A 17,545-nucleotide genomic window follows, 5' to 3' on the forward strand; every position below is an offset into this window, starting at 1 on the left:
CAGAACTACAGTTTACTGTTCTCAAGTCACAATGTTTCACACCCCCACTCTTACTTCACTTTGTGCAAATCGGCAAAAGCCATAGCAATAAGTACAGTTACTCATATTATTTATATCTCTATCACGACTCTGCTCTAATGCCAGTAAAGTAAAACCAATATTTCCTGACAAGCACAGTACAGACAAATTCAAAACATTCTATAGTTCCACAACTTGATGAAATGATTGTTTTTATTGTGGTAACAATATGAAGCATGTTTGCCTAATGAATGCACCATTCCATCTGATTCAGTGGTGGCTGTCTTATAGAAGTATTCCATAATGAATTCATACTTTTTACAGGATGCTTTGGTTATACTAATCCCCTAAAATGTAGAATTAGATTGAAATACCACCGGGGCATGTTTAATATAAGTTCTAAGTGACTTGATAAAGAAGTCCTTAACTCTCTGTTTCCTTGCTAAAAATATAGTAACAGGAATGCACTTGGATGTAGGTTCAAGAGAAAGAAGAGTCTTGTACAGGAATGTCGTATTTTTTTCACTGCTCTCAAATGACACTAAGAAATTGAGTTCCAGTCATTATGTCCACCACTTAAATATTCATGTGTTACAAAACTAATGAGTCATTATGTCCAGCAATTAAATATTCATGTGTTACAAAACTAATGAGGTATGGGAATAACCATTTGTCATCAGAGAGCCAGCTAGGTTGGCAAGAGAGTCTCCTAGTACCTCTCCCTTCTTAGATGGAGGGATTCTTATGTATATGTGACTTTAGAGGGTGCGGCGGACATGTCACTGCATACACCAGCCCTAAACTGGCAGAGTAAAATCCTCTTCGATTACTAGGATGGTCTTGTGCTGCAAGTCTCAACATCCCATTCTAAAATATATGTATCACAGACTTCACTAACTTTACCCTCTGATTTGTATTCCTGGTGCAGCAGCTACCCCAGGGCATCATAAGAGGCAGCTAAGGAGTACACAGGACATGCCAGGACACAACAGATGGTAGGTAGACATGTGGGGCCAAAGTGTTACATTGCATTTTTAGTGCCATCTGCACTAGTGTTACAGTGAATACATGTATATGACAAACTGTCTACATTTAGCACATGGTTTATACAATAACATTAAAAAACTAGAGACAGCTATGACCATCAAAACTGTTTCTGCATTTCTGATATACATCTGCATGTTTTGACCTGTAGGAAGTGTTAAGCCAGGAGTATATTGCATCTTCAAATAAATTGATTTTTATTTAAAAAATATATATAAATAAATAAATAAACTCAAAATATAAAAGTATATTCTTACTCAAGCTGACCACAATCTGCTTGCAAATGAGTGGCCTCTGAATCCTTAAATTCCTTTCTCATTACTCATTTGAATGTACTAAGATGCTTTGTATATGAAGGCCATTATGTTAAACCAAATCTGTTTACATCTTTCCAGCTTTGTTTATATCATGTTGTTTCAAGGACCATCAGATGTTTTTCAAATGTTTTGTCAAGGATGAAAAAAACATTATAATTGCAGCTGCACTACTTTTATGCAGATTGTTTTTGTCTGAGTAAAACATTAGTTTCTGTTATGTTCAATCCACTCAAACTGATTTTATATTTGCCACCCAGTGTGTTTGGTAAAGTGTGTTTTACACAAAGTGAGACATTCTACTCCTATCATTTAGCCCTGAAAGAAAGGAACTGTTGATGCAATGGGGAGAGCTTGTTCTACAGTATAAATTTGTCATATTTTTTTTTACTTCAGGCCAGGGTGCACTTCTATTACATCATTTTCCAGCCTTGGGTATTTGGCAACAAATATTAAGAGCCCAGACATTAGATCGTAATGTGTGGCCCAAACTTCTGTTTTGTTCTACTTGAATATTTCGGTCACATGCTCATTTCAGGCTTTTATTAAGGAAGCAAATATGTTTTATGACCACATTTCTTGATAATTTTGCAGATTTATTATATAACTTAATGCAGGTGCCTTGCTGATGCTTATCCACGTGTGACTCAAATGAAACAATAATGAAAAAAAAAATCTTAAAGTACTTTTCACTCTGAAGTGACATTATTGGACAAAGAAACAATTTGTTGTTCCATTTTGCTTGCCACAATGCCTTTGTACTTATTATGGTTTTTAAATGAGGACACCCTAATCTATGAAAAGAGGTTTAGTAATTTTTCTGCAGACAACCAGACATTAATGAATTATTTTATTAGTCTTTTGGCATACGTTAAATTAACAAACACGTTTTTATTTTTAGGGAGCAATTTACATTTCTCCCATGATAACTTGACATTTGGAAAATGGGGTTTGTAGATATCTTTTTACAAAATAAACAGGCTCAGTAGAAAATTTTCTAGCCACAAACAACAAGAGACTGACCTTTGGCAAAAGAAAATACTACATTCTAAAGAGATTTTGCATTGATTCCTTCTAAACTTCAGTTGAAAGCGTTATGCAGTGTAAAACATATTTACATCAGTTGTTAGTCTTGTTCAATTGTAGCTTTTTTTCTTTTTAGGGGAGCGGGGAGTGGGGAGGCATGCCTCCTTTTTCATTAAGTAAAAAAAAAAAACGCAAGTGAATTGTAGTTAACACAATATAGAGTGCTTAAAATTATACCCTCCAAGACCTAAGAGTTAAACAACCATGTTTTATTTGTAAAACTACCATGTGTTTTCCTTATGCATGGTATGAGATGCTTCTGCTGTCCCACTGAAATTAGAAAAACACAGCACATACCAGTTTGCACTGCCTCACATGATCCCTAATACAACGTGCATACCAAATGAAGTCACATCTAATGACTCAAACTGGACCTTTCTGACGCACACCTTTATCAGCTGGAATTGTAATGTTTTCCTGAGGAAATAAAGTACCTGCTAGGGGAGACAGTTATCAGAAAGAGATTATTTTAAAACTTGTGTTGAAATGGAAAAGTGTAATCAATAAAAATAAAGTTCATTGAATTAAATGTTGCCTCACTATTAGTTACCTTTTATGTTACCCCTGTTATTGCATGATTTAATATGACAAAAATCCATACTAAACATGAAAGCCATGATTTTCTTGCTGAATTATAAATACCAGATAACACTTAAATCCTGATATGATCACACATTATTTTGTACAACTAGTATAGTAGTCTATAGATAAAAGCAGTACAAAATATTATATTTATTTAGCAAAAAGCAAAGAAAAAAATATGCAAGAAATATGGTGCAGACAACACGGAGGTTAGATGAGGTACATAAACTCGCCAGAAATTTATCTCAGCTCCTTCAGAAATTCACTTACTTTCCTGTGGACACAAATAAAAACAGTTCAACACTCTACAGCAGGCAAGCAGACTGAAAAATGCTTTTGTTAGAAATATACAGCATAATTTTAAACCACATTGGACTGATGTTTTATACATTACACATCCAATAACATATCAACATTTGACAGTCGAGTTGTTATACATAATTCAGTTATTCTTCAAAAAAAAAAAAAAAAAAAAAAAAATATATATATATATATATATATATATATATATGCATGCACATTTTGCTTTACATTACAAACAAAGGTGTATACAGTTTCCATGAAACATATACCATATTAGAAAGAAAAGAAAGGATTGTAGAATGGAATGGTTACACACATCTTAAGAATTCATGTGAGACTATGGGGATGAGGGTTGTCTCTCTTTATGGATAATTCTGTCTATATAATAATCACATATGTTAATATATGGAGTCACTTCCCAAAAGAAACAAAAAAAACCTTTTGGGGAAACTGTGCAGAATATGAGAGACAATGAACATTTGACATATGGTAGTCTATTATTTCTATCTAAAATTTAAGCCTGAGAAAGATAATTAGAAAAATGTATGTCTAAAAAGAAAAACAATATGAATCAGATACACAAAAGTCCATAAACAGAATACTTGTTTATTATATCTGTAACTAGAAAATGTACTATTGATTCCGATGTGTCCTGCTTTTCTTTCATTACATTATTACCCTTCACTCGTGGAATGAACTGTGCATTTGTAAGTTATATAAACATGTTCCCTGTTCAAGGTTTATGTCTTACTGTCTTAAAAGTGATTATGTTATGTTATAAATTTCACTGAATTCTGTTGCTCTGAATGTAACAAAAAAGCCACTGAGGCACATATGTAAGCCATGTGAAGAACGCTCAGGATAGATTTTATTTATGTTGTATAACAAGATATACAGGTGTCACATAATTCAAATTATCATGTAACTATTGAACATTGTGTGATGATTCTACATCAGTAGTATGAGGGCATCATCTGATTGGTTCGCTGAAATTTTATGAAGACAAATGGCATATCTGGAATGAATTGAATATGCAAAGGACAGCTGTATTCAGTTGACTATTCAAGAACTTGTGACAAAAGAATCTGATATGATTTGGGAGAAAAAATATGACCAGAGCAAGAGAAAAAGTCAACAACAAAAATCCCTGTTGATTAGCAAAACTGTCACAGGCAAATGCATACTCATTACAACTTTTAATTAATTAATTACACATAAAAAAATAACAGTGTACTTCTCTGCAGACACAGCGAGGTATACATTTTATATATGTTCTTAAAGATATGAAAGCTCTTTTGTGAATGGTGCTTTAGGACTGTGAAATGCTCTATTGACTTCACTGGTGCTCAGTGTGGATCTGAACTGGCAAAAAGTCAGCTGACAATAAAGTTACACCTGACGTCTCTGATGTCATGACAGGCTTCCCTCCTTTTTTCCTTCTCCCCTCATATTTCTGATCATAGTAGTTCCTCTAATTTTCAAATCAAATGTTTCCTTCATATTCTAGTCCCTTAGTCTTCGTCTGCATATTGTGCAACTCTGAGCGAGTCACTTAACTAAAGTGCTCCCCAGTCATCTGTGAACTGAAGCTTGTGGCTGGTCAGTTTACCTTGCTAACAAAGGAAAATAAAAAGAGCTCTAAAAATAAAAAATAAACTATCCAATCATATTACATCTAGTTGTAAAAGCAGTTTCCTGGTTAGGGAAACTTAGAAGCAGTCAGTTCATGTCTTAAATGGTTCCATATCAGGAGACCCTGAAAGTAAAACTGTACTTTACCCCTGTGCTGGAGGACTGTTGGAATCATACGTTTCAACTTCCTAATGCAAGAAATCTGGACATAGCCATAATAATGGGGGAAAAGGTCTAAACTAGGAACAGAGTAAAAATATTGCTCTTGTAAACTTAGAAAGTTGCTACAGTAACAGGTTTTGTATTACATGCATTGTTTGAAGGTTACAAAGCCTGAAATTCAAATGTCCATCATTACTTAGTGACTTCAATCCTCAGTGATTTGTTAGAAAACTACAAATTTTATGAGGAACAGACCAAAAATATGAGGGAAAAATCGACATTCTGAGAAAATCTGGACAGTTGTGAGGTGTGGGTTGAGTGATGAAAAGATTACAAAAGTTTGAACTGAGTACAGTATGTTTCTAATCGCTAGCAGGAAACATAACTCTTTGCAATATATGTTCATTCAGACTGGAACCATATTGTAAAATGTAGTGAATGTTTCAACATTTCTAAGCTTACCCAATGCATTTTAATGTTCTGAGAGGACATTCAGTCTTTTAACCTTGGCTTTTTGCATTGCTTTTTTACCATAAGGACTTTTGTGCTGATTATTTACCATAAACTGTGTCGAATCAAATTCAATCATAAATTAACTTTCTGTTTATCTTCTCTGCTTAACTGTCTCACTTCTAAGCCTCACTACACCAGTGGATATTTATTATCTTGACACTGTGAAAGCTGGACTATCAATGGTTTACCAAAAAGGTATGGCCATTTAAAATAATTTATATGGCTGATTTAGGTTGAGAATGTCATATAAAAATTATAGCAAAACCTACACTCCATAGATGTAACTTTATGTTATATCCTAAACATAAAAGGTCCAAATACCTTAAAGGAAAACCTACCATACAAATGAAAATATTCATATTTACTACAACAGCATCAGAATCACTGTGTTTTGTGTAACATTGTAATTTCTTACACTCCAAAATGGCCATCATGGACACTGCCATACTAATGCAAATTTATGTTTTTAGTCTCTTTGCCATCCTCTCAGAATGGATTTAGGATCCTTATAGTTTGGCACAGCCTAAATATTATATATGAGGGGGATTCTCCTCCACACAGTGAAAGTGACATTTTAGATGATCTATGATAGTAGAGCAAATGTTTAATTTAACTGATTTATGCTGATCTGTGCTTATTTTAAACTGATAAAAGCTTTTCTTGGTCCATTAACATTTTTATCAATACAAATGAGTCAAGTGTACTTACAGACAATAGGTTGTAGCCATTCTAAACCCTAAAACCCAGTGTTAGAGCAGGCATAGTATTGGCAGTCTGAATCTTCATTTACTATATGGGTACTCACCACACTTAAAAGCTGGGTGGTAAAAGTCGCTTTTCTGCACTGGTAAGCAATGCCGCATTAAGTGGATGACAGTAGGTCTTATAATGTTTCTTTAGGAGTGTGTAGAAATACTCACAGATGTTAACAGAGAGGGCAGAATGTGGATGTGGAAATGCAGGATCAGGGGGATACACAGACCCCAAAATACACAAACTCTGGGTTTACTTAGGCTGTGCTCTTGGTTGATTGTCATGTTCTCAGACTTGTGTATAAGTGACACATGCTACATTTTCTAATGATAACCGTGCAGTACAATAATGGAGAAAGGCTGGGTAACTGGATTCCTGTTTCCTATCTGAGGTAGTACAAAAAAAATGGAGTTAGGAATTAATAAATACTGGATAAATATGCAGAACACAAGGGCTACCTATCTGTGCAATCATAGGTGAAAGAATAAATGTGCTGAGGCACAATGTTACTATCAAAGATATCATATAGCAACACAGCCTGACACTGCTTATGAATATAATTAGGACCAACATAGTGCCTATATAACAGAAAAAGGGTTGCATAGCAAATTAGAGTAGCTGCATTACTGACAGCAGGCATGCTACTGAGCTATACTGATGTGCCCATGTTATGGTTGGTCACATGAATAGTAATGCAGTGTGCTTGAAGCTAAGCTATGTGCATTCACACCTGCAATAAAGTGCTCCACAACTGCAATACAGGTACTGTGACCAGACAACAAAAAGCCAGCACAGCAAAGTCCCAACTCAGTCCATCATATAAATAGGGAAGATAGGAGGAAATAGTAAAGGCAAAACAAATACTTATCTTTAGTTAATCAGGTTTAGTCCCAATAGGCTAGTGGCCTCTTTTCAGGGGATACCCAAGGTAGTATTACTACTACAAGGAGAAATTTAGATAGGCATTCAGGAACTTTCGCTATTATTTTTGATAGGTGTCATGGGGTCTTTTACATCCACCTAAGCTATCATCAACATAAGCAGAAGGGGACTCCATTTAAAGTCTCATTCAAAGAATGACACACTCAGGAGTGCAACAGTCCCCTAATGCTGCACTACAATGTCAGCAATGCAATCACCCAGCATGGGAATGGAACCAGCGATGAGTGTGCTACTTGTTATGCCACTGCCGTGGACAAATGCGGCAAGAATAAGCAGAGGAGTGCACACAAGGATATCCTGAAGGAAAGATTTGTGGGGGAAGAAGGTCATGTTTTTTGTGAGGCACGTACCCACTTTACTTTTTCTGAAGATGGATAGATGGAGATAGTACCAAGGAGTTTGTGTGGGGAAGGAATGTAGGTAAGGCAGGTAGCAGGGGTAGACAACTAAATGTAAAATGCAGACAGAGAAAGGTAGGGTGGAAAGGACACAAAAATGTGGACAAGTAGAAGGATGTCAAAAAATAAAGGGAGGATAACGCTATTCTCATTGTCCTGGAGGTCATCTGTCTATGGCCTCCCCACATGGTGAGTCATAGTGGTACTCCTGTCTATACTCTGAAACACTGCAATGTACCACATATAGGATGCATCCAGCCCTTATTCCTCAGGGCCACATGGAACACCTAGCCAATGCTCATAACATGCTATCTCCACCAACCCTAGATGAAGCAATTCTTCCCTCCACCAAACTTGCTACCTACCTGTGCGGCAAATCCATCCACTTCCTGTAACCTCTACATCTGTGAAAGCATTACTGTCATCTCTCACTGTGCCCCCGCCCCAGCTGTACAAGTAATGATGAGTGAGCCCTTGCCATTGTATTGGCCTGCATGTTGTAAGGTAATGTCTGATGCACAGCAATGGCAAGTCAGTACACTATAATGCATAGTCTGGGTGTGTCAATGTATGCATCATTTTTATTCTGTGTTGTCTTTGTCATGACTTATAATTGTGAATCAGACACTATTTACTGGTCAGTGCTACAATGAGATATATCCACCTCTATCTTGCATGGGGCACCACTATGGCCAGACACTTGGATGACTCAACATCTGACTCCCCCTGTGCTGTTCTCAAGTTATAGCTGCTTGTGTATGACTACATTCTGTAACATGGTGCACATCACTAGCTGCTTGTGTATGACTACATTCTGTAACATGGTACACATCACTAGCTGTTTGTGTATAACTACATTCTGTAACATGGTGCATATCACTAGCTGCTTCTGTATGACTACATTCTGTAAAATGGTGCACATCACTAGCTGCTTCTGTATGACTACATTCTGTAACATGGTGCACATCATGAATAACTGACTGCAGGTCTCAGGCGTATACTGCATCACGGCTTGTATCCAAGCAACAGAATCATGATTTAAGGAGTTTGACCAACCACACATTTAACGATGTTCCATGTCTACAATACCCCATCTCAACAATGGTCTGGAAAATTACAACAGGATTCATCAGCCACAGTTCCAAGGTATATCCTGCATCACCTGGAGCAGACAATTGTGGGTATTATTATAACTGGCTTGCTACCTACATCAATAGGAATAGCATCTCCTGACCTCAGTAGCTGGCAATAAGATGACCCTGTGGGAAGTCACCTTGCATAAAATACTGGTAGAGGTCCCATGTGTGCCAGATGTGGGATTCATGGGAAATGCCATGACACTGTGTAAAATAGCTTATGCATTTCATGTGCTTGGCAGTTGGTGGAGTGTAAGCCCTTCTGGTTTATATACCAGGTGTCATGAGAGGCAGGTGAGGTATTGATAGCAGTGTAGGTGAATCAATGCCCCACTAGAACCTTAGAGAAATGGATTATGTTGTACAATGCCCACATAATGATGGTTCCCTTCTATGCTGCACATAGAAAAACATATTTCCTTCTCCACATGCTGCAGAATCACTTCAAGGAGCTGTTCTAGAATCCATGAGGATGATGCCTGTAAAATTTCTAATGTGTTTCCTGTCTGGTGCTGAAAGATGGATAATGTTACACAAACCTTTGTGGCTGCCTATATAGGCAGTCCATGTATCACCTTGGCACGATGTGCAGGTGGCAAATGTTCACTGACTCTTATATGGTGTCTCTGTCAATACAACAGTTGCCAACAATGTGCTGGTCATACAGGTAACAGTATGTTTGTCACGAGCAGACTCATCTGTGTCACAGAGGGCAAGGGTGCACAACACATTGTGGCCACTAGGTCTGAAGGCAGATGCCAACATATGCTGCTCACCAAACAATGTTGCTACTCCTAGCATCATTGCAGAAGTGACACTCCTGTAAACTAGATAATCCAAGTGTTCAGAATAGGTAAGTGCAATGACTCTTTCTGCTAAATTTATGTGTCTCAGAATTGCTCTGCCATGTTTGATGTCAGCATTAGCATAATGGAACTAATTTGCATGCCATTATGTAGTCATTTCCACACTGTGCATACTGCTGTACTTTTCCTGTAAACATGGTTGTGCAGTGTGTCTCTGAATTACCCTGCTCCTTGTGTTACTGCTTCTTGTACTGTTTTTTGTAATGTAGTATAGTGAATGGTTCGTATGTGAATACCCCCATGTGTGTATGTGACTACTCCCCATATGTGTATGTGACTACCCCCACGTGTGTATGTGACTACACCATGTGTGTATGTGACTACTCCCCATGTATGTAGGTGACTATCCCCATGTGTGTAGGTGACTACCCCCCATGTGTGTAGGTGACTACCCCATGTGTGTAGGTGACTACCCCCATGTGTGTACATCAGAAGGAGAATGTAGTAGTAAAAAGGACTGCTGCTACTGTTTTCTGAGCAAATAACCATTAACTACTTGCAAGACTCAGACTTTTTATTTGATATGTTGTGCAAAGCATGCATTTTTACTTCAGTTGCCCCAGGTATTTTTTTTATACATTTGGCAGGCTGAACTATGGTTTATTTGGGTCTACTTCATTTCATTGAATCTAATTTCACTGAATTTCATTTCGCCCCGACCACTTGGCTGAAAACTCAAATTATTGAAAACTCATTTCACTGAACTGCAGTTAGTATATATAACACTGTGTAGAGTACTGTAATGCAAATAAAGGTATATGCCCTTTTCCGCACTGTAGTGTGATCCTGGAGTTAGTATATATAGTTGGGGGTGTGGGGGCATAGCCCCCCAGTTAGTTTGAGTACATATTGTCTTCTGGAGAGAGTTAGTCATTGGTGCTGTAACTATGCATGTATATTGTTTAAAATGTATTCTTTTGAAGTTTTTGGTAAAATACAATATAAAGCAAACCACACCCCACCCAACTATATATACTAACTCCAGGATCGCACTACAGTGGGGAAAAGGACATATACCTTTTACCTGCCTTACAGTACTCTACACAGTGCCACATATACTAAGTTTAGTTCAGTAAAATGAGAGTCACTGAAATGAGTTTTCAGTAATTTGTGTTTTCAGAGATGTGGTCGGGGTGAAATTAAATTCAGTGAATTGAGATTCAATGAAACAAAGTAGACCAATTTTATTTATAGTGCTGTTCTTCTGTCATTCTCTGTACTTCTGTTATGCAACACTATGGGCATGGAGTCTCAAAAATTATGTACGTGTGAAAAGGTGGGAGAATGTTTGACAGTGTAAATGCCACATTCATTGCAGCGATCTACAACTTCAGGTAAAGAAAAAGTGTTACAGGAACCCCCCCCAACACAAACACACACACACACACACACACACACACACACACACACACACACACACACACACACACATGCACACATGCACATTGCAACTGTGAAATTGTTCCCTTAACCTCTGCTACATTTTCAGAGCTGCATGTCCAAGATTTACTTATGCAGCCATTCCTAAAGTAAACCCTCTTCCAGGTAAAGCCACACCACTTTCAAGTTTGCCTCACACATTCAGATGCTCCCTGCAGCATCACCTTAGTTTGAAATAACCAGTCACTAGCCATTTCTGAATGATAGTTTCTATAGGTATCCATATTTGCCAGAAGGCCAGTTTGCGAAACTGACAGAAGTGAAACTCAATATATTTGATCTGCAATAATCCGATGTAGCAAGTTATCTGCATATAGGTTCATAGGTTCATAGGTTCATACTAGGCTATCTGCCCTAGGGCATTTATTCTATCTAACAGTGACACATAAACCTACGATCTCCCATCCACTCATCAAGATTCCTCTTGAAGAGAGTCAATGAGGGACTCTGCCTAACCTGGACTGGGATTTTATTCCAGAGCCTCTGAGTTATGAATCTGTCCCTCCAGCATGTCCTATTTATTTCAGTGCTGAGGTTCAGATCTCCTCTGAACAGGCGGTAGCCCTTTGATCCTCTTGGTGGTGAGGTTTTGGGGGTCTTTCCAGTTGCTGCAGGTGTCTGGTAAGGTACATCCCAAAAGGCATTGTACTCAATTATGGGCCTGATGAGGGATTGATCTAGATGTGAATCCCTTCATGATTAGGTGGGCTATATAAATGTTTTTAATTACTTCTTCTGTACTTAATGGATTTCCACCTATGTGGTAATTTGTGGACACTATGACTATACACTTTTTGGCATATGTGATCAGTGATATGTGTTTTTGCATATGTGATCAGCAGAGTTCTCTGCTGGCACATGTTGAGCCTGTAGCTATCAAACTCAAGGGTCTTGTATAAACTCAAAATTAGGAATTTGTCTGAAAGAATATAAGCAAATCACATTGTTTTCTATAAAATATTCAGATCAAGGAGAAGGACTGCCCTGAAATTACACAGCCATTCTTCAAAGTGAAACAAACATCTGCTAATGTAAAGTGGGAAATTTAGCAAAGACAATCAAAAGAATAAAAAGGAAGGCTAGTCTCTGCCAGAAATGAAAAAAATAAAACAAGTGAAGCATGGTACTGAAATTTCTAGTGGTAAACAAATAAAGCAGAAGGACATAAATGTTGATAACAAATAAAGGTTACTTATCTAATCAAAATTTACAAAATATGAACATTTACCAGATAAAAAAAATCTGTCTAAAATATTAATGTCTATAAAAAACGTTCATTTGCAAAACAATTTCATTCACAAATGGCTTGCCTTTTCTTGGGTATGTAGTAGCTGGTATACCAGAAGGGATTAGAAATGAATCCCGGGATGCAGAAAATCAATAATCTTTCATTTTAGTTTTCAGTGTCTTAAGAATTTAATGATCTTATATCCATTTTTCCACAGATTTTTTGTGATTTTGTTTTCTTATCTTCTGTCACACTGCATCAAAGTGTAGTGCGTGATTGATAAACAAATACACAGAGTATTAGAAAGTGCAAAGGCAGATCAGGATGCAGCCCAACTGACCCGATGTTTGCAGTGAAACAGTACAGAAGAAGCCAGAGAGAAAAAAAGTCCAACCGGTCATTCCTAGACCTGGAGAAAGTATGTGACATATCCCAATAAAGCTGATTTGGGCAGTTCTGTGATGGTTCGTAGTCTCAGAAACACTGGTAGAATTAGTGCAGGTTATGTGCAAGAATCCAATGACAAGTGTGAACAGTGCTCAGACTCAAAGAGGTGTTCCCAGTTGAAGTGAGTGTGGAGCAAGGGTTCAGCTCTGAGCCCACTCTTGTTCATACTGGTGATGAACCACAAGGCTGGAGGGGACAGATCAACAAAGCAACTGCATGCAGACAATGTGGAACTACAAACAGACTCTGAACAGAACCTCAGCAAATGACAGGGGAATGGAATGCAAAACTGAAAGAACATGACATGAAACTGAGTACATACAAGACAGCTAACATGGCAGCAAGTGGGGAAATCAGAAGATGCTGCAAACTGAGACAGAAGGGAAAACAGTGGAACTGGTTAACAGCTTCAAGTATGTAGGAGGGGTGGTTGAAGAGAAGGGAAGCTAAAACAAGGAGGTCAAAGCTACAATCATAAGGGCTGCAGCTAACTTGCACTGAGTGTCATGGTTAATGTGTAATATAATAATGCCAAAGAAGCTGAAAAGTAATGTGTGCAAAGCAGTGTTGTGATAAGTACTGCTGCATGGTAAAGAAGTCTGGGAAGTGAAGGCATGGCAGTTGTGAAAGGTAGAGGTGATGAAGATAAAGTCTTTGAGATGCATGGCAGGGTACACACTGTGGAACAAACAGGTTCAAAGGTCCGTAAGTGTGTACTAGGCTAATAACTACTAGGGCCATTTTAAGCCTAGCCATTCATCCGAAATCTCTGACAAGTTCTGATACCCTTGATAAGTGTAAGCAGAGGCTTGGAAGATGAACCATTTACAGGCTGCCTGTATCCATTAGTGATAGAGGTGCCATACCAGGGATGAATTTCCTGTTCTCCATCCAGCTGTCCAAGTTACATTTGTATTGGTTTAGGGATGAACTCTGCTTCACATGGAAGGGGAGCCTGTTCCAGAGAAGGGGTAGTCCATGGGATACATACCTATTTCTCCATCAGGTCCTGTTTATATCACAGGCAAGGTTTAAGTGTTTAGAATGGGTACTTCTGGTGCTGTTTGTTTTGCAGATATGCAGGAGGTCCATAATGGTAGGGTTTGCCAATGCTCTATAAGCCGTGTATAGATCTCCCCTCAACAGTCTGTAAGAGACAAAATACAGGGATAAGGCTTTGAAGCAGTCTACATGTGATATGTTACTTATGCCCTGTATTCTCTGAGTGAAGAACCTCTGTGGATGCTCCAGTTGTTGAATGTGCCTGGTTAGGTACATACCAAAGGGGGTACTGTGCTCACCAATAGGTCTGATGAATGCTGAATACAGTGGAACAATGACTTCCTTGGACCTAGATGCCATCCATACCTTTGTTTATAAGTTTCATAACATGGAATGATTTCCTCACTACTGTAGACGTGTGATGGTCAAAGACTGGATTACTGTCTATGTGAGTCTCCAGGTCCCTGACTACTGGGTCAGCTCTTATGAGTGTGTTGTCAATATAATAGTTAGCAGGAGTGGATGACTTCTTGAATGATACTATTATGCATTTCTTGGCATTTAGTTTTAGTCCATAGCTCTGACACAAGTTATTTGTCTGTGTCATTCCTTCATGGAGAACACTGGTGTCAGTGGGGGATTCTGTTACTGCTCAGAATTTACAATCATCTCCAAATTTGATCAGCCAGAGGCCTTTGACATTGGCTTTGACTTCAGAAAAGTAAATGCTGAGAAGTAGCAGTCCCAGAACCAATCCTTGAGGAACTCCACTTGTGACTGGCCTCTTTGTAGAAGTGGACTCCTCAGTTCTAACTTCTGGGTACTGTCTGTGAGCATCTGGCAATCCGCTGTGACTTAATGGTTTATACCTAAACTCTTGAGTTTATCAATGATGCCAAAGTAGAGTATTGTGTCAAATGCCTTGGCCAGGTCAAGATAGGCAGTATGAACCATTTTGTCCTTACCCACTGCTTTGGTGACCTTCTCAAAGACGTCCACCAGGTTGAGTAGTAGTGTTTGAAGGTTTCCTATGTAATTATTGATTATTTCCATGATAATTATTTCCATGGCTTTGCATATGACACTAGTGAGACTTATGGGTTTGTAGTTTCCAGGGTGCTTAGATGACATTCCTTAATGCAGAGGGATGACTGTTGCTGTTCTCCATTCATGAGGTATGAAGCCTGTTTGGAGACTACAGTTAAACAGCAATTCCAAACAGCCTAAGTCATGTTTCATATTATTTACAAGGCATCCTGGGATATTGTCTGGGCCCATCATTGCAGTGTTTTTGGCCTTAGCAAGGGCATTGAGAGCCTGTTCCCTAGTGACAGTAGGGGGAGTTATATTTGATGGTATTACTTGAAGGGAGATTGAGGGGAAAGAGGGGTAAAGTTAGAGATGAAATTGCCTGCCAGTAGGTTTGCTGTATCTTCTGGCTCAATATAGGTGGCTCCATTAACAATGAGCTCTGCACAAAATTGTGTATTGCCTTTGAGGTTCTGGACATACCTCAGGAATGCTTTGCAGTTGTCCTTGGCCTGAAAGGCTACATTTACTCCAAATTTTAATCTAGTAGACTTTATTTGTCCTCTGAGTTGTTTGTGTAGGGTGATGAGACTGCTTTTATCCTTCTGATGCTTTATCTCCTAATTTTTGTCATGATTTTCTTCCTTGTGTTATACAGCCTATTGATGTTGTGATTCCACCAGGTTGGCTTGTTTTTTGAGTTAGTTCTGTACTTTTTCCTGATAGGTATAGCTGCCTCTCTACAGCTATCAACATGCCTATACATGTTTTTTGTGAAAATTTCCACATAGATCCTTAGTAGTAGTTCCTGAACATTCCAGGGTTAGTAATTACTCTGGGTTTTATTTTTACTTCAAAGGAGACCATTTTGTTGTCTGACCTTATCAAAGAAGACAATATACTAGGGTGTGTGCAGCACTCTCCCATATTAGCGAGGACCAGATGTAGTACGTGTGTTTACAAAATACAGGAATCCCTGTGCCTGCATGTTTGATGTCACATATGAGTCTCAGTAAATGCAGGGGTGATTAAAGTTGTCCATGAATATAGTATTTGGTTGGATGGTGAGTGCTTGCAGTAAGCTTAAATACATATTATGAGTTTCCTGCATTATAGATGGGGACCTGTAGCTTCCAAGGATTTTGCCTATGATGATTTCACAGTGGAGAAGCTCAAGTGCATTGTCCTTTTTGACCAGCCTTGAGTTATATTTATTTTTGATGTAAATAGAGACACCTCCATCTTTAGTCCCTGTCTGTGTAGTTGCTGGTTTAAACGTGTGGAAAGTCTTGTAGCTTAGCACTATTGGTGTGCTCACTGCAGCTTTAAATCGTGTCTCAGTGGCTCCACAGACCTCGGCATTTTCTAGAGAGCTTGTAGGGAGTGGAATTTCTTGTTTAGACTACTAACATTGAGCTGTAACACCTTTGGATTTTCTTGGCTTTGATTTGCAAAAATGAAGAAATGATAACATAAGTGCAGAAGCCAACATAGTTCCAATTGCACAGAAAGTCAAACAAAACAGATTACATTTTTGGGGGGATGTGCAGGAAAGCAAAAGATGATTTGGTGAAGAAGATTTAGAAGAAACAAGGACATCCAGTAAACAGATGGATGAATTGCATGAGAATCTGCAGCAGTTAGGCATGAATGTTGAAGAATGTAGGACAGTGATACTAAATCAGAAGTGGTAACAGTTGATAAGATACCTCAAACTCACGCAGAAAAATGGGATAAAAGGTGGGTTGATGATGTTGAGACTTCTTGGGGACCTATCCCTTTGTGGAAAATAAAACTCACAGCAGTGTTACAGATAAGATATGTACAGCGCAGTAGTGCAGCAGCTGCGTTGTCGTCTCACAGAAAGTGGTTCTCCGGTTTGATTCTCGGCTGGGGTGCCCTCTGTGTGGAGTCTGCATGTCTTCCCTGTGTCTGTGTGGGTTTTTCTCGGGTGCTCCAGATTCCTCCATGTTACAAAGACATGCGCTTGGAGTGTTTCTCCCTGGGCCTCTGCTGAAAATTGGCTTCAATCCAAGTCGGACTTCCTCGGTAAACAAATAAAAAATATAGCTGCATGGATTTTAAGTGATTGATAAACTAAGCAGGTAAAACAGCATGAACAATATCTGTGAGTATGACATTCTTTACAGACAACCTAACTCCACTGTCTTTAACAGATGAGAAAACAGTTGTTGTTTGTCTTTTTGGATTTCCCGGTTAGGGGTCGCCACAGCGGAACTCCGGTCCACTAATGATTGGCAGTCGATGTTTTTTTATGGTGCCGAGTTGCCAGCCCGACGCCCAACCTTCAGTGAAGGTACGCCCATTCACGCATGTCTTTCGCAGGCCACTTGACCATGGGTAGGACATGCAGACTCCACACAGAAGGCACTCCAGCCAAGAATCTAACAGGAGAACCTCTTGCTGTGAGGTAACAACGCTACCGGTGTACCACCTTCAACCGGCTTCAACAGATGAGAAAACAGTATTCTGGGGAAAGGAGACATCTTTTCCTAAAAAGAAGGACCTCCATCACTTCCCCTCAAGCAAATCTAATCTTTAGAAAACTAAAGTACAGGTATGGGTCATGGCCACTGACTAGATCTCTATCTATTTTACATGGTGGAGTTTCATCTTTAAGATTGCCTTT

General features: G+C 38.6%; 2 protein-coding genes across 4 annotated transcripts in view; one reads left to right on the forward strand and one right to left on the reverse strand.

The window, feature by feature from the left end:
- Positions 1 to 677, forward strand: part of LOC122816589 (putative sodium-coupled neutral amino acid transporter 10) — a 436,081-nt gene extending 435,404 nt beyond the window's left edge. For all 3 annotated transcript variants that reach the window (XM_044089479.1, XM_044089480.1, XM_044089481.1), the window contains one exon: positions 1 to 677. This exon is cut by the window's left edge and continues 619 nt beyond it. The gene's annotated coding sequence lies outside the window, so the exon portion shown is untranslated.
- A 2,497-nt stretch (positions 678 to 3,174) lies between these two features.
- The window catches only part of SLC29A4 (solute carrier family 29 member 4), an 838,710-nt gene continuing 824,339 nt past the window's right edge, over positions 3,175 to 17,545 (reverse strand). Inside the window, exon 12 of the mRNA XM_044089484.1 lies at positions 3,175 to 3,318. Within this exon, the coding sequence (XP_043945419.1) occupies positions 3,311 to 3,318 (8 nt within the window). The 3' untranslated portion in view covers positions 3,175 to 3,310. The remainder of the gene's footprint in view (positions 3,319 to 17,545) is intronic.

This window comes from Protopterus annectens, chromosome 12.part0, assembly GCF_019279795.1.
Source record: "Protopterus annectens isolate FY-2018-M chromosome 12.part0, PAN1.0, whole genome shotgun sequence".
In the NCBI taxonomy this organism is placed as follows: Eukaryota; Metazoa; Chordata; order Ceratodontiformes; family Protopteridae; genus Protopterus; species Protopterus annectens.